Below are 23252 nucleotides of genomic sequence, written 5' to 3'. Positions count from 1 at the left end.
GTGAGCGTGTGCCTGTGTGAGCGTGTGCGCACTGATGCACACTCGCTGGTGCCTGGCAGGTTCCTCACGTGCCCTTGGATTCGGCCTGGGGGCCGGGCGCCCAGAGCCAGGCCTGGCAGAGGCGCCTTTGAAGGGCTTGGGCAGGGTGGTGCAGGCAGGTGCCGGGTGAGGCGGCTGCTGAGTTTCACACCCCCCGGCTGGAGTCTCGGCTTGGGAAGTGCAATGAAGCTCAGCTCCCGGCGTTGCTAACGAGGCCTGCCTGAGCCAGGGCCCAGGAACGGACCCGCGCAGCCCCCGAGCCAGCGTCTTCCGCGTGGGGCGGCTCCGGAACCACCCGCTGCCCGGCGAGGCCTCGGGGTGCGGATCAGGGAGCAGCTGCCGGCCCCGGGGGGCTCTCGCCCGCTGGCCGGCCTGGCACCCCCGGCTCAGACGGGATGGGGGAAATGGGCGGTTCCCGGTCGCCCAGAGGTCGTGGCGCCCGGCCAGACAGGCCCCGGGGCTCCCCCTCAGGCGAGGGGAGCAGTGACCCCGAGATTCCAGGCAGCCTTGAGGGGCTCCCCGGGTGACCTCTGCAGAGAGCCCTCGCCACCCTCCCTGACCAGCTCGGCGGCCCTGCTGCTCGCCAGCCGGGCGGGGCTCAGGGACACTGCGCTGGTTCCCTGGCGCATGGTCGGGGTGACCGGCTGCAGGGCTGTGTCCTCCGGGCTGGGAAGCGCTTCCCTGCCGCTCTGCGGGCGGGCCCCTGGCCTGGGGCCAGCTCCTCTCCCGGAGCTTCGGCCAGTGCCCGTGCTGAGGGTGGCGGTGCTGCCACAGGCTGCGCGTGGCCCCGGTAGCCGGGGGGTTATTGTCCCCAAGGGGCCAGAGGCGCCAGAGCCGGTCCAGGGGCTGATGGAAGCTGGGCCGCCATTGGAAAAGGGGAAACACGTCCCAGGCCAGAGCCATCGCTAGGGAGACGCAGCGCCTGGGACGACTCCTCTGCCTTGGGCGGTGGGGGGGGCCCTGCGCCGAGCCCCCCGGAGCCCCGCGCTCCCGCGCACACGGGCTGTTGAGGTGGCTGCCGGGGGGCGTCCCAGAGCATCCCACGGGAAGGACGGCTCCGTCCCGGCCGTGCTAGGCCTGTGCCTGTCAGCCGGGGGCGCCTCTGCCAGAGACGGGGCGCGGAGCGCAGAGCTGCCGGTGGCGCGGGGGGTCCGGGCTCAGCAGGCTCTGGTCCCATGGCGAGGCGAAGCAGCAGGGCAGGGCTCCAGGGCTGATGCTCAGCTCATGGGCCCGGGCCCCCAGCGCCTCGGCGGGGCCACTGCTCAGCCCTGGGGGAGCCGGAGCGGCCTAGCGCGCTGCCTTGGGCCGCGCCCTGACCGGCCTGCGCTTTGTGGTTAGCTCCTCGCCTGGGCATGGCCCCGCTCTGCCCGGGTCGCACGGGTGCAGGGGAGCAGCGGGGTGCCCTAGGCTATGGAGCTGTGGGCAGTGTGGTGGGGCCAGGCCTGCCCCGGGTGTCTGTGCAGGCTCCCCTGGGAGCGGCATGAGGCCGGCATTGGGGGCCCGAGCAGGTCGCTGCCCGAGGGGCCCGCTGCAGGGAGCTGCCCTGGGCATGCGGCGCCCCCTCGGCCCTGTGCTGCTGCTGCGCTCGTAGGCTGCCATGGGGCTGCTCCAGAGAGGCCCGAGCTGTGTCCAAGCCACCAGTGGGGGGGCAGTGCTGGGGGGGGGGGCTTCAGCAGCCCTGTGCTCTGTTCTCTCTGTGGCCTTGGGCAAGACACTTAACTTCCCTGTGCCTCAGTTTCCCCATCTGAGAAGTGCAGCCCCCCCCTCCCCCACTGTGGTCCAGCTTGCTGAGGCTGGTGGGGAAAGGCGCAGTCTGAGCAGCATGAGGTGCTGCCAAACCTCAGCCAGCCGCCCCTCTTCCCAGCTCTGCCGGCTCCGAGATGGCTAGTCCGCGTGTGGCAGCAGGGTGGCTCAGCCTGGCACCGGCGGGCTGGCTGTGAGCCGGGCGGGCGGGGGCTCTGCCCAGGGGACATCTCTGCAGCTGTAGCAGCCGGTTCTCAGCGCTCCGCTTCCTCCAAACCCGCCGCAGGGCTGGTGGGTGGGAACGGCGTTCCGGCTCTCGGGAGAAGCCTCCTGCTCCCCTTGCAAGCCCGGGGGGAGCCGGCCCCGGGGTTTTCTGTTCCAGTGATTGCTCCAGCCTCTGACACTGCCCCTCTGCTGATTCATTGAGTCAGCAGCTTAAATACTGGGAGGGACCGAGCAGCCCCACTCTGCTCCCACAGCTGCACCGGGCTTGGGCTGCTCCGCTTCCCCGGCCCTGACCCGGCCCAGCAGCAAGACCCCGGCTGGTGAGTCTCTTTTCATTTTCTGTGCTGGCAGCGCTCGTCCTGCCCCAGTTCTCCCAGGAGCTCCGGGTTTGCCTGGCTCCGGCTTGTGTTGCTCCGGCACACGGATTCCAGCCGAGAACTGTGGGAGCAGAAATATGTAGGTAAGAGGAGCAGAACTCCAAGTGCCGCCCAGAGAGACCGGGGAGAAGGGGGAAGTAAAAGTTTCAGATGGGTTGATTGTTAAAGGGTGTGTGTGTGTGACTGTGTGTGTGTGTGTGTGTGTGTGTGTGTGTGTGTGACTGACTGTGTGTGTGTGTTGATTGTTAAAGGGTGTGGCTGTGTGTGTGTGTGTGTGTGTGTTAAAGAGTGTGTGTGTGTGATTGTTAAAGGGTGTGTGTGTGTGTGTGTGTGATTGTTAAAGGGTGTGACTGTGTGTGTGTGTTAAAGGGTGTGACTGTGTGTGTGTGTGTGTGTGTTAAAGGGTGTGACTGTGTGTGTGTGTGTGTGTGTTAAAGGGTGTGTCTGTGTGTGTGTGTGTGTGATTGTTAAAGGGTGTGTCTGTGTGTGTGTTAAAGGGTGTGACTGTGTGTGTGTGTGTGTGTTGATTGTTTAAGGGTGTGACTGTGTGTGTGTGTGTTGATTGTTTAAGGGTGTGACTGTGTGTGTGTGTGTTGATAAAGGGTGTGACTGTGTGTGTTGATTGTTAAAGGGTGTGTGTGTGTGTGTGACTGTGTGTGTGTGTGTTGATTGTTTAAGGGTGTGACTGTGTGTGTGTGTGTGTTGATTGTTAAAGGGTGTGTGTGTGTTGATTGTTAAAGGGTGTGTGTGTGTGTGACTGTGTGTGTGTCTGTCTCTCTCTCTCTCTGTCTCTCTCTCTGGGGCACTTCCTTTGTAGGGTGGTACATTCTTGCCCTGACCGACAAAGGAGTAGAACAGTTTTCGGCTGCCTTTCATTAACTGGTGCTCGCATGCTCCCAGCTGGTGGGAAAGGCGGCGGCAGGAAGAGCCGTTTGATGTGCCGAGGGCTCGGTTAAGTATAAGATGCTCAATGTAAACAGAATCGGTCTCGATGCAAACCGTTTCCAGATGCAAACCACACAAAGGTGGGAGGCTGGAGGGGAATTTTCCCTCTTGCCAGCGAATGGTTCCGGGGGCTGTGCTGCGCAGAGGCCAGGGAGGGAGGGCAGCCGGCCCGCGGGCAGGTAGCGGGGTGTGTGCCCCGGGTGGGGGTCAGTGCTCTGGAGGCTGCCAAGGGCCGGCCGGCGAGGGGCGGGAGCCGCGACTTCCCTTCCAAGCGGAGCTCTGGTGGCTGGGGGCTGGTTATGGTGTTGGGGGGCCCAGGAGCTCTGGACGGGGCCTGGGGCTCGGCGGTGCTCCCCCAAGGCTGAGTGGCTGGGCTCCCAAGGGGGTCTGGCTCTGTCTCCCCCAGCCCCTGGCCAGGCTGCTCGGAGCCTCGCCCCGGGGCACGTCGGCCAAGGGCCTTCGGAGCCACACAAAGAGCCTGGGCTCAGGGCGCACGAGGATGGTGCAAAGAGCACCATTATTACGTAGTGCTCACACCCACGCACCATCCGGGGGAGCCCCTACGCTGGCACCTGGCCATCGGGCCGAGCCGTCCGAGAGACCCGGCCCCTCCGGGCAGGGCTGCCAAGTGTCTGGTGGCACAAAGCCACGCCATAGCCCCGCCCCTTCCGGTGGCCCCGCCCCCACTTGCTGCATTCCCCCACTCCCAATGGCTCACTTTCCCTAAGCTGGGGCAGGAGCCGGGGTGCAGGATGGGGTGAGAGCTCTAACTGGGGGTGCAGGCTCTGGGGTGGGGCCAGAAATGAAGGGTTTGGGTAGAGAAGGGGATTCTGGGCTGGGGTGAGGGCTCGGGCTGGGGGTGCAGGCTGGAGAAGGGTTTGGGGTGCGGGGGCTGCAGGATGGGGTGAGCTTTGGGGTCAGGAGGGGGTTCTAGGCTGGGGCAGGGGCTCAGGGTGCAGGAGGGGACAAGGGCTCCAGATGGGGGTGCAGGCTCGGGGGAGGGGCCAGGGCAGGAGGCTGTGACTTGTGCTTACCATGGGCAATGCCAGCCAGTCGCAGAGGGGCTGAGGCCAAACAAGTCCGGCTCCTAGGCAGGGGGCAGGAGGCTCCATGCGCTGCCCTGGCCTGCAGACACCGTCCCTGCAGCTCCCATTGGCTGCAGCTCCTGGCCAATGGATGGTGGAGCTGGTGCTTGGGGCGGGAGCAAAGCCCCAGCTCCCGCCTAGGACCCGGACCTGCCGGTTGCTCCTGGGGTGCAGCATGGAGCCAGGACAGGCAGGGACTGGCCTGAGCCCCCCGCCGCCTGGTCGCAGGCGCTGGCCTGAGCCGCCAGAGGGCACTCGGTCGCAAACCGGGCAGCTGCAGCCCCTGCCATCCCCAGCTGCCCGGACTCAGCATGGCCCCTGCCCGGGAGCCCGGGAGCAAAGGCTGCCTGGGTGCCGGGCCCACGGCTGCGGCCTCGCTGGGGCAGGTGTGTGGGGGGGGGGGGAGGGGAGCTGCCGCCTTTGATTGCTTGACTCTGGGGGTTGCAGAGCCTGGCACTTTGCCTGTCCAGCTGCAGGCGCCTCGATGCACCAGAGCCTGGGCGAGCTGCCGGGCCCTTGGGAGCCAGGGCTGGCCCGGCCCTCCGAAGCACAGCTGTTGGCTGCCCTCCTGCACCTTGTGCTCAGCCCGGCTCGTTGGGACTGGGCTCCGGGCCACCAGCAGCCGCATGTGGGAGGCTTTCCCTGGCCTGTGCTGCCGGCCGGCCCCTCGAGCTCACCAAGCCAAAGTGCCCAGGGCTTGGCGGGTCCGGCCCAGGCTGCGGAAGTGGCACTGGGTGTCCCGGGGCTGCCGAGCGAGCCGTGAGCGTGCGAGGGCGGAATCGCTGGAGAGCCTGAGGCTCGGCCCAGGGCTCTGCGTTCCCAGGCCCTGGCCTCGCCACCTGGCCTAGTACCTGGCCTGGCTGTCCGCAGCTCCTCTCTCTGGGGCGAGGCGGCTCGTTCCGGGCAGGAGCCTGCCGCCAGGGCGATGAACTCTGGGTGCCGTGTGCGCGCGGGTAGGATGGGCAGAGCTGTGCCGAGGGCGGGCGCTGTGCTCCTCCATGGCTGTGCGCTCCTGGGCTGTGTCTAGACTGGCCAGTTTTTCCAGAAAATCAGCCGCTTTTCCGGAAAAACTTGCCAGCTGTCTACACTGGCCGCTTGAATTTCCGCAAAAGCACTGACTTCCTACTGTAAGAAATCAGCGCTTCCTGCGGAAATACTGTGCTGCTCCCGTTCGGGCAAAAGTCCTTTTGCACAAAACTTTTGCACAAAAGGGCCAGTGTAGACAGCTCAGATTTGTTTTCCGCAAAAAAGTCCCGATGGTGAAAATGGCGATTGGGGCTTTTTTGCGGAAAAGCGCGTCTAGATTGGCAAAAAGTGCTTTTGTGGAAAAGCGTCCTGCCAATCCAGACACTCTGTTCCGAAAATGCTTTTAACGGAAAACTTTTCTGTTAAAAGAATTTCTGGAAAATCAAACCAGTGTAGACGTAGCCCTGTTGGCCTGGCTTTGTCTCCTTCCCACGCCCGGCGCGCAGGCCGGCCGCTGTCGCGCTGAGATCCCCTCGGGTTCTGCTTTGTCTCCTTCCCTGTCGCGCTGAGATCCCCTCGGGTTCTGCTTTGTCTCCTTCCCTGTCGCGCTGAGATCCCCTCGGGTTCTGCTTTGTCTCCTTCCCACGCCCAGCGCGCTGAGATCCCCTCGGGTTCTGCTTTGTCTCCTGCCCTGTCGCGCTGAGATCCCCTCGGGTTCTGCTTTGTCTCCTTCCCTGTCGCGCTGAGATCCCCTCGGGTTCTGCTTTGTCTCCTGCCCTGTCGCGCTGAGATCCCCTCGGGTTCTGCTTTGTCTCCTTCCCTGTCGCGCTGAGATCCCCTCGGGTTCTGCTTTGTCTCCTTCCCTGTCGCGCTGAGATCCCCTCGGGTTCTGCTTTGTCTCCTTCCCTGTCGCGCTGAGATCCCCTCGGGTTCTGCTTTGTCTCCTTCCCTGTCGCGCTGAGATCCCCTCGGGTTCTGCTTTGTCTCCTGCCCTGTCGCGCTGAGATCCCCTCGGGTTCTGCTTTGTCTCCTGCCCTGTCGCGCTGAGATCCCCTCGGGTTCTGCTTTGTCTCCTGCCCTGTCGCGCTGAGATCCCCTCGGGTTCTGCTTTGTCTCCTTCCCTGTCGCGCTGAGATCCCCTCGGGTTCTGCTTTGTCTCCTTCCCTGTCGCGCTGAGATCCCCTTGGGTTCTGCTTTGTGTCCTTCCCTGTCGCGCTGAGATCCCCTTGGGTTCTGCTTTGTGTCCTTCCCTGTCGCGCTGAGATCCCCTCGGGTTCTGCTTTGTCTCCTTCCCTGTCGCGCTGAGATCCCCTCGGGTTCTGCTTTGTCTCCTTCCCTGTCGCGCTGAGATCCCCTCGGGTTCTGCTTTGTCTCCTTCCCTGTCGCGCTGAGATCCCCTTGGGTTCTGCTTTGTGTCCTTCCCTGTCGCGCTGAGATCCCCTCGGGTTCTGCTTTGTCTCCTTCCCTGTCGCGCTGAGATCCCCTCGGGTTCTGCTTTGTCTCCTGCCCTGTCGCGCTGAGATCCCCTCGGGTTCTGCTTTGTCTCCTTCCCTGTCGCGCTGAGATCCCCTCGGGTTCTGCTTTGTCTCCTTCCCTGTCGTGCTGAGATCCCCTCGGGTTCTGCTTTGTCTCCTTCCCACGCCCAGCGCGCTGAGATCCCCTCGGGTTCTGCTTTGTCTCCTGCCCTGTCGCGCTGAGATCCCCTCGGGTTCTGCTTTGTCTCCTGCCCTGTCGCGCTGAGATCCCCTCGGGTTCTGCTTTGGCGCCGTTCCCACGCTGGCTCCAGCGGGAGCACCGGAAACCTTGCTGGCCACCCAGACTCTGGGAAGGCTCCTCGGAGCGGCGGGCGCGGGGGCTGCTGGGCGGCGTGGGAGACGCTCCCGTTGGCTTTGCTCCCAGCCTGTTCCAGATTTGCCCGTGTTTGTCCAGGCTGATCTTGGCGACCCCAGCCCGGCACAGAGCCCGTTCCCAGCCTGTCTGCATCCTCAGCAGGGTGCCGAGGCCTCCGGCTGGGATCTGCTCGGGGGCGGGGCGGGCGTGCACAGTCTGGCGCAGAGCCCAGCCGAGCGCTGCCCCTCCCTGCAGCCAGCCCCGCACGCGCCTTGCTGACGGCTGCAGCGGGGCTCAGCCCGCGGGATGTGGTGCTCCCTGTGCAAGTGTCGGCAATTGGCCACGGCCAGAAGCTCCGGGCTATGGCCCCCTGCCCGTGTCCCCCCCCCCCCCGGGGCTACTGGCATCTGCCCAAGGCGGGAATGTGTGCGCCCGGGCCGGGGGCTCCCCGGGAGCGGGGAATCTGGCACGTCCGCGCCCCAGAGGCCGTTCCAGCCGGGGCAGGAGTGGGAGATCCCTGCGGCCGTGACCCGTCGGCCCCGCGCCCCGGGCAGGCCAGAGCAGCTGTGACGGAGCCCTCAGATGCTCATCAGAGCAGTAGCATCTCCTAAAGGTTAGAGCCAGGACTGGGCACCTGGGCCCTTGCCCCAGTGCTCTGCAGACCTCCCCACGGCAGAGCGGGAGTAACTAGGCCCTGTCCCTAGAGCCCGGCAGACCCGGAGGGTCGCCCTTCGCTAGCAGGAATGTCTCTGGGCCTGCCTCGGCTAGCGCCCCAGCGCCCTGCGGGTCCCTGGCCAGGCTGGCTGCGGTGAGGGGCTCACGGCCGGGCGGGCGCTGACGCTGACGCTCTGTGTTGTGTTCCAGGCCATGGCGCTGAGAGGCTGCGTCCTGCTGCTCGTCCTGCTGCAGGGGCTGCGCGTGGCGCTGGCGCAGTGCCCCGAGCCGTGCCAGTGCTCCAAGTCCGCCCAGGTGCAATGCGCTGGAGCCGGCATCACGCAGCTGCCCAGCCCCCTCCCCAGCAACGCCATGAGCCTGCAGATCATCAACACCCGCCTGGCGGAGCTGGGCCCTGCGGCCTTCGGCAACGTCTCCCAGCTGATCGCCCTGCGGATCGAGAAGAACGACCTGTCCCGCCTCAGCCCCGGCGCCTTCCAGGGCCTGGCCGCCCTGCGCTACCTCAGCCTGGCCAGCAACCGGCTGCAGGACCTGCCCCCGGAGCTCTTCCAGCCCCTGGGCAAACTCGAGTCCCTGCTGCTCTCGGGCAACCAGATCCGGGAGCTCCAGCCCGCCCACTTCGCCCCGCTCGGCCTCCTGAAGGAGCTGCAGCTGCATGGGAACAGCCTGCAGGCCCTGCCCGAGGGCGTCTTCGACCGGCTCGCCAGCCTCACCAAGCTCAACCTGGCGAAGAACAGCATCGCCGCCCTGCCCGCCAAGGCCTTCCGGCGCCTGCCCCGGCTTCAGGTGCTGCGGCTGTACGAGAACCAGCTGCAGGAGATCCCGGCCGGCGCCTTGGACCGGCTGCGGGAGCTGCAGGAGCTGGGGCTGCACCAGAACCGGCTCCGGAGCCTCTCGCCCGGGCTCTTGGCGCACAATGCCCGCCTGCAGAAGCTCTTCCTGTCCAACAACCTCCTGGCGGCTCTGCCCCCGGGGCTGCTCCTGCGGCTGCCCGAGCTCTCCAAGCTGACGCTGCACCGGAACGCGCTGCGGGACCTCGCCCCGGGGACCTTCGGGCCCATGCCCCAGCTGCGGGAGCTCTGGCTCTACGACAACCAGCTCGCCACCCTGCCCGACCTGCTCTTCAGCAACCTCACCCAGCTGCAGGTGCTGGTCCTGAGCAGCAACCAGCTGGGCAGCGTCGCCCCCGCAGCCTTCCAGGGCCTGGGCGAGCTGCTGGAGCTGTCCCTGCACTCCAACGCCCTGCACACCCTGGACGGGGAGCTGCTCCGGGGCCTGCCCAAGCTGCAGAACCTCTCCCTGCACAGCAACCAGCTGCGCGCCCTGCCGGGGGGCCTCTTCCGCCACGCCCCGGAGCTGCTGAACCTCCAGCTGCAGAACAACTCCCTGGAGAGCCTGCCCGCCGGCCTCCTGGAGCCGCTGGCCCGGCTGCGCCAGGTGGGGCTGCACGACAACCCCTGGCGCTGCGACTCCGGCATCCTGGCGCTCCGGGGCTGGCTCCGAGCCAACGGGCAGAAGGTGGGGGACAGCCCGCCTGTGTGCGCCCTGCCGCTGCTCGTGAGGGGGGCCCCTGTCGTGGGCTTTGAGGAGGGGCCCTCCTCCCCGGAGACCCCTTCCGGGGCCCCGACGGACGGGCCGGACGCCACCTCCCCTGGTCACCCCGAAACGTCCCCCTCCGGCCGTCTCGCTCCCGAGAAAGTGCCGCCCACGGCCTCCGGGCCCGGGGACGCAGGGACGGCGAGCGGGTCCCCGAGCAGGCCCCCGGCTGGGCCCCCCGGGGCCCAGGAGAAGGGGCTGTGGGGCCTGACTCGCACCCAGAGCGCGGTGGTGGTGGCTGTCATCACGCTGGGCTGCTTGGCGGTGCTGTGCACGCTGGTGGCGCTGGGCGCGTTCGGCTGTAAGAGGAGGGGCCGGGGGGGGCGGAGGCGAAGGAAGGGCCAGAACAAGGCCTAGGCCGGGGCGTGAAGCTCTGTGCGGATTGCACTGGCGCTGCAGGGCCCCTCATTCCCCCCAGCATGTGGGGCTGGGAGATGGGGGTCGGTCCTATGGTCCCAGCAGGCCTTACAGCGCACACAAGGACTGAGCTAAATTGCCTTCCTCGCAGACCCAGACTCCTCTCCCCTCCTGTGGCCTGGAGCCTGAGGCCTGCCCCACGGCATCACCCTTGCCCCTCGGGCACCCCATGGGCCCGGCCTTGGCACGCTGGAGGCACCAAAGGCTGAGGTAGAGCCCTGGGCGCTTGAGGGGGCGTTTGTGCCCTTGGCCCCTGGCCCGTCATCCCGCTCACTAGCCCAGCTCCATCGCCCTCGTGGCAGGGAACAGCCCGGGTCTCTGCGCTCCCTGCTCCCAGGCTGGGGGCGCGAAATCAGCCCAATTCAGACAAACCAGAGCCCTGCAGGGCAACTATGGGGGGCACTGCGTGGATACCACGGCACTGCGTGGGTATTGTGGCCACCCTCGGCACTGCGTTGATACCATGGCACTGCGTGGGTATTGTGGCCACCCTCGGCACTGCGTGGATACCATGGCACTGTGTGGGTATTGTGGCCACCCTCGGCACTGCGTGGATACCATGGCACTGCGTGGGTATTGTGGCCACCCTCGGCACTGTGTGGATACCACGGCACTGCGTGGGTATTGTGGCCACCCTCGGCACTGCGTGGCCACTCATGGCACTGTGTGGGTATCGTGGCCACCCTCGGCACTGCGTGGGTACCATGGCACTGCGTGGGTATCGTGGCCACCCTCGGCACTGCGTGGCCACTCATGGCACTGTGTGGGTATTGTGGCCACCCTCGGCACTGCGTGGCCACTCATGGCACTGTGTGGGTATCGTGGCCACCCTCGGCACTGCGTGGATACCATGGCACTGCGTGGGTATCGTGGCCACCCTCGGCACTGCGTGGATACCATGGCACTGCGTGGCCACTCATGGCACTGCGTGGGTATTGTGGCCACCCTCGGCACTGCGTGGCCACTCATGGCACTGCGTGGGTATCGTGGCCACCCTCGGCACTGCGTGGATACCATGGCACTGCGTGGGTATCGTGGCCACCCTCGGCACTGCGTGGCCACTCATGGCACTGCGTGGGTATTGTGGCCACCCTCGGCACTGCGTGGATACCATGGCCCTGTGTGGGTATTGTGGCCACCCTCGGCACTGCGTGGGTATCGTGGCCACCCTCGGCACTGCGTGGCCACTCATGGCACTGCGTGGATACCACGGCACCACGTGGCCACTCACGGCACTGCTTGGCCACTCAGGAAAAGCGCAGATGCTGGGCGCTGGAGCGGCTGTGGTCGGAGGGCTGGGCTGGGTTGGTGCGTGTCTGCAGTGCAGTACGGGGTGGGCAGGGGAGGGGCCCCCATTCCAGCACTACATGCTGTTCATTGTGGAGCAGAGACCTTCCTATTTCTTCCCCTCTCGCCACCCCCGTCTCTAACCCTCCCAGCAGTGCCCAGTGTCTGCCTCTCCCCACGTGGCTATGGGACCGCGCCCCCCACTGCCAGTCTGGCTGGACCCCTCACCTACCGCTTCCAGAGCCATCTCCCCTCTCGGGGGCCAGAGCCGACCCCTCCCCCAGTAGGGTCTCCTCGTGGCCCCGTGCCGTCTGCACCCACGGTGTGTCTCAGTGAATACTTAGCGTGTGCGCCCCACGGGGCAGGGACCTCGGTTTGCTCAGCCTTTGTACAGCGCCTTGCACAGTGGGAGTCTGGCTCGGGACCGTGGTTCTTAGCTCCCCAGCAGCATGAACAATACCAATAAAGTATCCCTGACCCACCCCACCGCTCTTCTGTCTGTGGCCGGCGCAAGTCACTAACACCCTGCCCCACGCACAGCTCTGAGAGCCGCCTCCCCAGGGCCCCCCGCTGTCTGCGCCCCCCACGCGCCTGCCCTGCAGCTCGGAGCCGCCTCTGCTGCCTGAGGTTCCCAGGAGACGGGCGGACTGGTGTGAACGGGACAGGAACCCTCCAGGGTGTGGAGCTGGCTTCCCTCCCCACTGGCCATCCCAGGCCCAGTGGGGCTCCCATTCTGGCAGGCAGGGGGCTGCTTGTGGGGAAGCAGGGGCAGGGAGCCAGGGGAGCAGGGGTCTGGGGGGTAGGGAGCCGGGGGGCCAGGGGTCTGGGGGGTAGGGAGCCGGGGGGCCAGGGGTCTGGGGGGCAGAGGGCCGGGGGGCCAGGGGTCTGGGGGCCAGGAATCTGGGGCGCAGGGGGCCCGGAGTCTGGGGGGCAGGGGCCCGGGGGGCAGGGAGCCGGGTGCCAGGGGCCTGGTCTCCCCCTGTGCCCAGGGCAGGGGCGATGCCCTGTGAGCGCCCCCGAGCCCGTAAGCTAGCGGGTCACCTCTCTGCCTCGGTGAGGTGAGCTTTGCCGGGACGGCGCCCGCGCGGCAGCCCCCGCACGCCCCTCGCCCCCTGCAGCTGCAAACGCCTGGGGCCTCTGCCCCCCTGGACTGGGGGGCCCGTTCAGCGAGCCCAGGTCCCGCTCTCTGCAGCGCCCGTCCCCTCCCGGGAGGCCACAGCCGCTGGCTCCGGGGGCAGAACCCGCTGGGCTCCCCGGGCTTGCACGTCACTTCGCTGTGGCACGGTCGGGGGAGCGTGAACCTGCCGAGGCTCCCGCAGCTCAGCCCCGCGCAGAGAACCGGCCGGGGACGCAGTCGAAGCGGCTTTCCAGTGGCTGGCTGGAGCGACGGACCAGCAGGCCCCAGGACACCCTGCACTCGCCCCTGGCGCTGCCAGCTCCAGCCCGATCCCTGCCCCGCCCCGCCCCCAGTCCGTACGGCCATCGCCCGTGTCCCCACCAGTGTCCCTTCCACCAGGGCTGCACTGGCTGTGACGGCGCGGCGGGTCCCCGCCCTGCACCCCGGAGCAGCAAGAACAGACCCCGCCGGACACAGCCCAGCACAGCCCTGGGTGGCTGCAGGAGTCAGGGCCAGGCAGCCTCAGCCCCCTTGGGGTGGGGGTCCATCCCCCCCTAGGCCCTCAGTCCCCAGCTTAGGCTGTTCCCTTCACGTTTCCCATCCAGCAACTGCCCAGCCCCCAGCCAGGTGCCGTCTCCGCCTCCCCCCTTTGTCTCTCCCCCGGGGAAGAGCCTTGTTATCTGCTCAGGATGGGCCTGGGTGTCTGGGCCAATCCCCATGTGGGTGAGTCAGTGGGAATCGCACAGCACAGGGGGACCCCGGGTTACAGAGCAGACACCCCCCCCACTACATTGCACTGGCGTAGGGCCCTTTGCACCAGGGTTGCACTGGCGTAGGGCCCTTTGCACCAGGGTTGCACTGGCGTAGGGCCCTTTGCACCAGGGTTGCACTGGCGTAGGGCCCTGGCCGTCGGTGGTGCTACTGCTGTTTCACACCAGCGTGAGCGAGCAGGGACTCCGTGCACTGCTCTGGGACGTCTTGTGAGAGCCGGGAGCCGAACACTGGCCCGAGTGCGGCACGGAGCCGGGGCGAGAGATCCGCCGGGGGCAGAATCAGTGCGCCCGCCCAGCCGAGAGAGGCGGCGGATCCCGGTAACGCACTGGTGAAGCGCTGACTTGGGATTTTCCCTTCCTGCTCCTGCTCCCACCACCCGGGCCGGCCCCACCCTGCGGAGGAAGCGAGCCCGGGGCCCTTAAACACGCCCTGCGCAGCCGTGGCCTCGGCCGACTTTCCAGAGCCGGCTGTGGCTGTGGCGGGCGAGACGGCAGTGGACACGCTTGGTCCAGGCGAGCCAGCCCCTCCCTGACCAGACAGTGTCCTGGGCCTGGGCCTTTCCCCGCGCGACCCCCGGGTGACTGAGCGCAGCTCGGCCCTGGCCGGGGCCTCTACGCGAGGACTCCGGGCAGGCCTGGGGAGCAGGGCGTGTCTCGGGCCGTCCCACGCTGGCCGAGCTCTCCGGGACGGGGGCGGGGGCAGGAAGCGGTGCTGTGTCTGAGCCCTGGCGGCCGGCCCAGCCCACGCTGCTGGAAGCGGGATGCCTTTGGGATGAGATGTGAAACCGAGCCCTTGCGGTGGATTACGAATCCCGTTTCTGCAAGATCATCAGTGCAGGCCTGGCCCGGGCTGCAGAGGGGCCGGCGGCGGCAGGGCGAGGGCTGAGCTGCACAGTTCCTGAAACTGGGCGCGGGGCTGGACCGGAGCTGCCCCAAGGGGAGGGGGAGGGGCCCTTTGCACCAGGGTTTCTGCCGCTTCCCCCTCTGGCAGCAGCAGCAGAAGTGGCCGGCCCCTCCTGAGCGGGGAGCGCCGGGTCACGCAGCTGCAGCTCTGCAGCCCTGCTGGGGGAGGCGGGTGGATGTGGGCCCTGCCCTGCGCAGGCAGCTTGTGGAAGCTGCCGGGGCCTCCTGGGGCGTCGGAAACACCCGCTCTTCCTGCCCTGCCCGTGGTGCTCAGCCCGGCCTGCGCCTGCTTCCTTAGCGGCGTGAGAGAGAACTGGCCGCACTGCCTCTCCTTAGCGGGCCGCAGGCTGGGGTTCCAGCTGCCCCCCAAAGTGCCTTTGTTTTGGGGGGCTGGGCAGCGCGTCACGACGGCGCCGCTCAGTGTCTTGCACCCCTGCTCCCCAGGCCCCTGGAGGCCCCGCCTGGGCATGGCCCCACCCCTCAGCACGTGCTGGGCCAGCTGTTACGTTCCAGGAAGCAGGGTGCCGCTTGAAGGGGCTGCTCGGACGTGAACCCGCCCGGCGAGGGACGGCAGAGCCGCGCCTGGGCCACGGGAGGTGGCTGCACCGTGACTGCGCAGGTCTTGGGCTCGTGGGTCTGTGGGCAGGGCCGGGAGCTTTCGCAGCTGCTCTGGGCCTTGCAGGAAACGGCCTGGGAGTAGAGCGAAGCGGGACGGGTCCCTCACCAGACGGTGGCACCGCTCCCGGCCGGCGGCAGCGCCGAGGGAAAGGGCTTGGCTGGAGGGCTGGTCTGCGTGACTAGTGCGCGGTAACAGCTGGATCCTGGCAGCCGCTCGCTGCATGGGGGGCTGATCTACACAGCCAGGACGGGGCTGTGGGAAGGGACAATCTCACCAGACTGGAGTGCGGCTCTGCGGCCCCCAGGGCGCTCGGGGGAGGAGAGGCCCGGCTGCTAGCAGGGGCTGTGCCAGACTCAAAGGCCACCGAGTGTTCGCAGGGTCGGGGTGCATGTCTGAAATGGGACAGGCACATCCTAGGGCTGGTGTGAGCAGCCCTCCTGGCTGGGCATTGTGACCCCGTGGGCTTGGGAGCCGTCAGAGTGCAGGGCTGTGTTCATATGTTGGGTGTGTACACTGCTAGGTAACCAGGCAGATGTGTGGGTAGGTTGGGGAGCGGTGCAGTGCAGGCCGGGATGCAGTGCAGGTCAGCATGGCGCAGTGTAGATTGGGGGGCAGTGCAGTGCAGGCCGGGATGCAGTGCTGGTTAGCATGGCGCAGTGTAGATTGGGGGGCAGTGCAGTGCAGGCCGGGATGCAGTGCAGGTTAGCATGGCGCAGTGTAGATTGGGGCGCAGTGCAGTGTAGGCCGGGATGCAGTGCAGGTCGGCATGGCGCAGTGTAGATTGGGGGGGCAGTGCAGTGCAGGCCGGGATGCAGTGCAGGTCGGCATGGCGCAGTGTAGATTGGGGGGCAGTGTAGTGCAGGCCAGGATGCAGTGCAGGTCGGCATGGCACAGTGTAGATTGGGGCGCAGTGCAGTGCAGTGCAGGCCGGGATGCAGTGCAGGTCGGCATAGCGCAGTGTAGATTGGGGGGCAGTGCAGTGCAGGCCGGGATGCAGTGCAGGTCGGCATGGTGCAGTGTAGATTGGGGGGCAGTGCAGTGCAGGCCGGGATGCAGTGCAGGTCGGCATAGCGCAGTGTAGATTGGGGGGGCAGTGCAGTGCAGGCCGGGATGCAGTGCAGGTCGGCATGGCACAGTGTAGATTGAGGGGCAGTGCATTGCAGGCCGGGATGCAGTGCAGGTCGGCATAGCGTAGTGTAGATTGGGGGGCAGTGCAGGTCGGCATAGCGCAGTGTAGATTGGGGGGCAGTGCAGTGCAGGCCGGGATGCAGTGCAGGTCGGCATGGTGCAGTGTAGATTGGGGGGCAGTGCAGTGCAGGCCGGGATGCAGTGCAGGTCGGCATGGCGCAGTGTAGATTGGGGGGGCAGTGCAGTGCAGGCTGGGATGCAGTGCAGGTCGGCATGGCGCAGTGTAGATTGGGGGGGCAGTGCAGTGCAGGCCGGGATGCAGTGCAGGTCGGCATGGCGCAGTGTAGATTGGGGGGGCAGTGCAGTGCAGGCCGGGATGCAGTGCAGGTCGGCATGGCGCAGTGTAGATTGGGGGGGCAGTGCAGTGCAGGCTTGGATGCAGTGCAGGTCGGCATGGCGCAGTGTAGATTGGGGGGGCAGTGCAGTGCAGGCTGGGATGCAGTGCAGGTCGGCATGGCGCAGTGTAGATTGGGGGGGGCAGTGCAGTGCAGGTCGGCATGGCGCAGTGTAGATTGGGGGGCAGTGTAGTGCAGGCCGGGATGCAGTGCAGGTCGGCATGGCACAGTGTAGATTGGGGCGCAGTGCAGTGCAGTGCAGGCCGGGATGCAGTGCAGGTCGGCATAGCGCAGTGTAGATTGGGGGGCAGTGCAGTGCAGGCCGGGATGCAGTGCAGGTCGGCATGGTGCAGTGTAGATTGGGGGGCAGTGCAGTGCAGGCTGGGATGCAGTGCAGGTCGGCATGGCGCAGTGTAGATTGGGGGGCAGTGCAGTGCAGGTCGGCATGGCACCGTGTAGATTGGGGGGGCAGTGCAGTGCAGGCCGGGATGCAGTGCAGGTCGGCATGGCGCAGTGTAGATTGGGGGCGCAGTGCAGTGCAGTGCAGGCCGGGATGCAGTGCAGGTCGGCATAGCGCAGTGTAGATTGGGGCGCGGTGCAGTGCAGGTCGGCATCATGCAGTGTAGCTTGGGGCGCAGTGCAGTGCAGATCAGGACATAGTGCAGGTCGGGGCACAGTGCAGTGCAGATTGCACTATGATAGTGTAACGCACACACCTGCTGGGGGTTGCACTGATGAGCTAGTGGCACTGACACCATGCAGAGAGAGACTGATGAGTCTGCTCTAAGCCAGCTGGCTTTTTGCTCGGGCGATAGAGGCTCGTGCACCAAGCTCCAGAAGTGTCCCCGGTTGGTTCTTCCTGCACTTGCTCTCTGGGCAGCGCACATACGAAGCTGGGCTGCTTTGCCTGTGCTCAAATGCCGCCCTGCGATCTCCCTGCAGGTCGGTGCCGTGGGACGTGCAAATAGAAGGTTTGCACGAATCCGCCAAGTATTTCGCTTCGGAGACCGACCTTCCCGATTCTGCCTGGGCCTCATTTTCAGGTTCGTACCTGCCAACCTGCGTGCAGAACTGGGCTCCCACGCGGGAGTGCGAACTCCCTGGTTTGTGCCTCGCAAACCGGAATGGGGTGGGCCTCATGCCGGTGCATGGCCGACTGCGTGGTGGGTGGTGACCCGTTCTCATACGTGCAGGCGTAAAGGGGCAAGTGTTCGACAGCCTGGGCCTACGTCTGTCCTTAGCACCAGTGGCGCTGGGTTCAGTTTCACCACTCGGGGACCTGGCGCGCTGCCCCCCGATCCATTGCACGCGCCAGCATAGACCAGCTGGGTCAGGAGGCGACCTGCGTCCGGCGCCAGGTACCTGTCCCAGAGCAGGACAGGTCGTGGGGGTGGAACGCCCCGGGGGAGCTCAGCCTCTCTGGCCGTGTCTCGGGGCCCCTGCATGGGACAGTGCAGCCCCCAGCAGGTGTGTGGGCCACAGTCGCATCACGTGTCTCTGTGTCCTCCTCTCCTGTCGTGTTAGCCCCCAGCTTGGCCCGTACTCTCCCCCCGAGTCCCTCCTGCTCCCCAGCCGCTCCTCCTGCTTTCACGTGTCCGTGGCGAGCCCCTGTGGGGCCGCCGGCTCCGCATCCCCCCGGTCAGAGCACTGGTGCCCCAGGCGCAGCCCCTGGCCCGAGGTCCGTTCCCCCCTCGGCACATAGCCCAGCCGGCAGGCATGGGGCCGGGGCAGACACCCCAGCGCAGAGGAAGGGGCAGGCCTAGGCCTGAGCTGGCTTGCAGCCCTTTGCAGACACACGGGGACCGGAGCCTGCCCTGGTTTCTATGGCAGCCGGAGCCTGGGCCTGCCTCCCACGGCTGAGAACTGGCCCCTTCCTCGGCTGCAGGCCTCTGGGCTCACCCGCCCAGCTCTGCGCCCCTCCGCTAGCTGCAGCCCCCGTCCTTCGGGACAGGCCTGGCCACGGTGCTGTGGCGAGGGTGCCTAGGCCCGCAGCCGCCCTTGCCCCAGCCGGGGCTCACTGCTGCGTGGCCCCTTGCGCCACTTCCCCGCATGCTTGTAACTTCTGTCGGGGTTCCTGCCTGTCCCCGCGCTGGAGGGAGCTGCCCCGTGGCGGGTGCAGGATCCTGCCCGGGGGCTGCATGCCGGGCTGGGCACCCAGTGGTTGCTGGCGGGGAGCTGTTTTGGGGTGCGGCCAGTAGATCCCCGTCCCAGATGGCTTGAGGCGGGGATGGCAGGGAGAGGCGTTGCCATGGCCGCCTGCGGAGGGGAGAGAGGCCGAGGGCTCAGGGCAGAGTGCCGGCCTGGCACCCAGCCATGTGAGCGCTGCAGCCTCCAGCGAGCCTCCGCTTTCTGGGGCTTTTCCAGCCAGGCCCCATCCGCGGGCTGGGCGTGGGGCGAGGGATCCGGTCTGCGGGCTGGGCGTGGGGCGAGGGATCCGGGCTGGGCGCGGGGTGAGGGATCCGGTTTCTGGGCTGGGAGCGGGGTGAGTGATCCGGGCTGGGCGCGGGGCGAGGGATCCGGTCTGCGGGCTGGGCTGGGCACGGGGCGAGGGATCCGGGCTGGGCGTGGGGCGAGGGATCCGGTCTGTGGGCTGGGCGCGGGGCGAGGGATCCGGTCTGCGGGCTGGGCAGGGGGCGAGGGATCCGGTCTGCGGGCTGGGCAGGGGGCGAGGGATCCGGTCTGCGGGCTGGGCAGGGGGCGAGGGATCCGGTTCGCGGGCTGGGCAGGGGGCGAGGGATCCGGTCTGCGGGCTGGGCGCAGGGCGAGGGATCCGGTCTGCGGGCTGGGCGCGGGGAGAGGGATCCGATCTGCGGGCTGGGCGCGGGATCCAATCTGCGGGCTGGGCGCGGGATCCGATCTGCGGGCTGGGTGCGGGGCGAGGGATCCGATCTGCGGGCTGGGTGCGGGATCCGGTCCGCGGGCTGGGCGCGGGGCGAAGGAACCGGTCCGCGGGCTGGGCGCGGGGCGAGGGATCCGGTCCGCGGGCTGGGCGCGGGGCGAGGGATCCGGTCCGCGGGCTGGGCGCGGGGCGAGGGATCCGGTCCGCGGGCTGGGCGCGGGGCGAGGGATCCGGGCTGGGCGTGGGGCGAGGGATCCGATCTGCGGGCTGGGCGCGGGGCGAGCGATCCGGTCCGCGGGCTGGGCAGGGGGCGAGGGATCCGGTCCGTGGGCTGGGCGCGGGGCGAGGGATCCGATCCGCGGGCTGGGCAGGGGGCGAGGGATCCGGTCTGCGGGCTGGGCGCGGGGCGACTGATCCGGTCCGCGGGCTGGGCGCGGGGCGACTGATCCGGTCCGCGGGCTGGGCAGGGGGCGAGGGATCCGGTCTGCGGGCTGGGCGCGGGGCGACTGATCCGATCTGCGGGCTGGGCAGGGGGCGAGGGATCCGGTCCGTGGGCTGGGCGCGGGGCGAGGGATCCGGTCCGTGGGCTGGGCGCGGGGCGACTGATCCGGTCCGCGGGCTGGGCGCGGGGCGACGGATCCGGTCCGTGGGCTGGGCGCGGGGCGAGGGATCCGGTCCGTGGGCTGGGCAGGGGGCGAGGGATCCGGTCCGCGGGCTGGGCGTGGGGCGACTGATCCGGTCCGCGGGCTGGGCGCTGGGCGAGCGATCCGGGCTGGGCAGGGGGCGAGGGATCCGGTCCGTGGGCTGGGCGCGGGGCGAGGGATCCGGTCTGCGGGCTGGGCGCGGGGCGAGGGATCCGGTCCGTGGGCTGGGCGCGGGGCGAGGGATCCGGTCTGCGGGCTGGGCGCGGGGCGAGTGATCCGGGCTGGGCGCGGGGCGAGGGATCCGGTCCGTGGGCTGGGCGCGGGGCGACTGATCCGGTCCGCGGGCTGGGCGCGGGGCGACTGATCTGCATGCTTGTCTCCGGCCTAGGATGCTGCTGGCCGGCCCCCTGCTGCTGGCCCTGCTGCTGGGCCGGCTCGCCCAGGCCTGCCCGCCCCCCTGCCAGTGCTACGAGGAAACCAAGGTGTTCTGTGCCGGGCCAGAGATCCGGGACATCCCCGCGGGGCTGCCAGGCAACACCACTCAGCTCTTCTTCGTGGAGACTGCCCTGAGCACCGTGCGGCGCGGGGCCTTCGCCCACTGCCCCCGCCTGGCCAGGCTGGTTTTCCTCAACAACCCGGCGCAGGCCCTGGAGCCGGGCGCCTTGGGGGAGCTGGCCGGGCTCACCGAGCTCGAGGTCTCCGGCAGCAACCTGTCGGCCCTGAGCAGCGAGGCCTTGTGCAGCCTGCCCGGGCTCCGCAGGCTGCTCCTCACCTTCGCCGGCCTGCGGGCCCTGGCGCCGGGGCTCTTCGCCCCCACACCCTGCCTGGAGACGCTTCACCTGCAAGGGAACGCGCTCGCCGCCCTGCCCCCCGCCCTCTTCTCCCCGCTGCGGGCGCTGCAGGTGCTGGACCTGTCGCACAACCCCCTGGGCCAGGTGCCCCCCCGGCTGCTCGCCCCGCTCGCCGGCCTGCGCGTGCTGAAGCTGAGCAACGTCAGCCTCCCCCGCCTGCCGCTCGGCGCCTTCCGGCCCCTGAGCAGCCTCCAGGAGCTGTCCCTGGACGGGAACGCGCTGGCGGAGCTGCCCCCCGACGCCTTCCGGGGGCTCGTCCGCCTCCAGCGGCTGCAGCTCCAGCACAACGCGCTCACCAGCCTGCGCCCCTCCGCCTTCTGCTCCCTGCCGCACCTGGACTCCCTCAACCTGGAGGGCAACCGGCTCTCGGCGCTGCCGGCCGGCCTGCTGCAGGGCACGCCCCAGCTCCGCCAGCTCCTCGCCGCCTCCAACCGGCTGGAGACCCTCCCGGAGCGGCTGTTCCGCGGCCTGGCCCACGTGCAGACCCTGGCGCTCTCGCACAACCGGCTCGCGCGCCTGCCCGCCGGGCTCTTCGCCGGCCTCTCCAGCCTCACCACGCTGCAGCTGGCCCACAACCACCTGAGCACCCTGGCGCCCGAGGCCTTCCACGACCTCTTCAGCCTGCAGGTGCTGGACCTGGTGGGGAACCGCCTGCAGGCGCTGCCTCAGGGGATCTTTGACACCAGCGACTCCCTGATCAGCCTGGCCCTGAAAGACAACCCCTGGGCGTGCGACTGCCACGTGGCCTCTCTCGCCAGCTGGGTGCGGGCCTGGGCCGCGCCCCTGAACGCGCAGACCCTGTGTGCAAGCCCTGAGCACCTACGGGGATGGGCGCTGCCGGCTGTGCCGCCGGAGCAGCTGGTGTGTCGGGCTGCGCCCGCCCCCACCGACCCCTCGACCCTGGGAGAGGCAGGGGCAGCCCAGGCCCCGTGCACCTACCATGACCCCGAAGGCTCCGTGCAGCTCGCCTGCGACACAGCCGCGTGCCACCGCTTAACCGTTCGTCTCCCCCCCGCAGGGGAGGCGCCAGCCCGGGGCCTGGCGTACGAAAACAGCTGGGTCCTGAATTCCAGCTGTGGCCCAGTGAGGCTCTGGGTCAGCATCCGCGTGGAGCCCGGGGGGGCGGCGGTGGAGGCTGTTTCTCACGGCCCCCCTTCTGAGCCCTAGTCGGGAGTCTCCCGGGGGCTGGTGCCAATAAAAGTCACAACCAGAAGGACGGTTTGTTTTCAGCTCATTGGCCCCTGCTCTGGGCACGTCTGGCCCCCGGCGCCCTGGTACCGATTGGCGGCGTCTCTCGTTTAATTACCCAAACGCTTCTCCCAGTTCCCCCCGGGGAGTGAGTGCAGCCGCTCCATGGTGCAACTCTGCCCCGTGTGTTCCTGGCGCACGCCCGTGCAAGGGTGCCCCTCAGCCTCACCCCAAGTGCATGCAGGGGCAGCTTTCTGGGCATACTCGGACATCCAGCGGGCAGGGTCGGCATCTGGTGCCAGGAGGGGGACTTGCTGAATGGCCTGGCCTGGCCTGGCCCTGCTCCATGGACAACAGCAGCTGTAGCCCAGCAGGGAGTAACGACGGAGCAAGGGGGCAGAGTTGGGGGGGTGTCAATAAATGAGCCTCCTCATCTCAGCACTTCTGGAACTCGGGCCCCGATCTCCAGCCCCCAAAGGAGTCGGGTTGCCATGCTGGGTGGGGCGGCTCGTGACTGCACACACCTCAGGGCAGAGACCCCAACAGGCTGTGCGGCCTACAGGGGGATTCCCCAGCCCAGCACCCGAGAGGCACTCCTGTTGCGCTGCTGCCCTCACCCGAGGGTGCAGGGGAGCTGGCGGGAGGAGCCCCCAAGGATGGAGGGGGGCCGGCGGGAGCAGCCCCCGAGGGTGCAGGGGAGCCGGCGGGAGGAGCCCCCAAGAGAGCAGTGGAGCCAGTGGGAGAAGCCCCCAAGGGTGGAGGTGTCCTCTGGGGCCGTGTCTGGCGTTGGCCTGGAGGTTGTGGTGACCCCTGGTGCCGTGGCTGGCATTGGCCTAGTGGCGGTGGTGGCCCCTGGGGCCGTGGCTGGCGTTGGCCTGGTGGCGGTGGTGGCCCCTGGGGCCGTGGCTGGCGTTGGCCTGGTGGCGGTGGTGGCCCTTGGCGCTGTGGCTGACGTTGGCCTGGCGGTGGTGGTGGCCTCTGGTGCCGTGGCTGGTGTTGGCCTGGCGGTGGTGGTGGCCTCTGGTGCCGTGGCTGGTGTTGGCCTGGCGGTGGTGGTGGCCTCTGGTGCCGTGGCTGGTGTTGGCCTGGCGGTGGTGGCGGCCTCTGGTGCTGTGGTCGGCATTGGCCTGGCGGCGGTGGTGGCCCTTGGCGCTGTGGCTGGCATTGGCCTGGCAGCGGTGGTGGCCCCTGGGGCCGTGGCTGGCGTTGGCCTAGCGGCGGCGGTGGCCTCTGGCGCTGTGGCTGGTGCTGGCCTGGCGGTGCAGTGGCTGATGCTGGTCATCAGTTGGGTGGTTGGCGCCCCCGGGCCCGTTAGGGACGTTGTGGTTCACGACGTAGCAATGGCGGCCGGGGAGGCGAAGGAGGACGGCAGTGACGTGGGCGTGGTGGTTAAGCAAAGTGATTGCGGTTTTTAATGAGTTGACTGCTTTCCTGATCAGACCGTAAGAGTGGCCAGACGGGGCCAGACCCAAGGTCCCTCCAGCCCCGTGTCCTGTCGGCCGACAGTGGCCAACGCCAAGTGCCCCAGAGGAGGGAACAGAACCAGGACTCACCAAGCGATCCCTCCCATTCCTAGCCTGACACGCAGAGGCTGGGACACCCTCACGAGG

General features: G+C 68.2%; 1 protein-coding gene across 1 annotated transcript; it reads left to right on the top strand.

The window, feature by feature from the left end:
* The first annotated feature begins 2050 nt into the window (after positions 1 to 2050).
* On the top strand, positions 2051 to 22317 carry LRRC15 (leucine rich repeat containing 15). Its single transcript, XM_075938372.1, has 5 exons — positions 2051 to 2327; positions 8075 to 9835; positions 14544 to 14597; positions 17063 to 17163; positions 19992 to 22317. Exons 2-5 carry the CDS (start codon positions 8078 to 8080, stop codon positions 21619 to 21621), a joined length of 3543 nt encoding a protein of 1180 aa, XP_075794487.1. The 5' UTR covers positions 2051 to 2327; positions 8075 to 8077; the 3' UTR covers positions 21622 to 22317.
* The last annotated feature ends 935 nt before the right edge of the window (positions 22318 to 23252 follow it).

This window comes from Pelodiscus sinensis, chromosome 10 (assembly GCF_049634645.1).
Source record: "Pelodiscus sinensis isolate JC-2024 chromosome 10, ASM4963464v1, whole genome shotgun sequence".
NCBI classification, from domain to species: Eukaryota; Metazoa; Chordata; order Testudines; family Trionychidae; genus Pelodiscus; species Pelodiscus sinensis.
The sequence above is the reverse complement of the archived record's forward strand: the minus strand, read 5'-3'. Positions and strand labels throughout refer to the sequence as shown.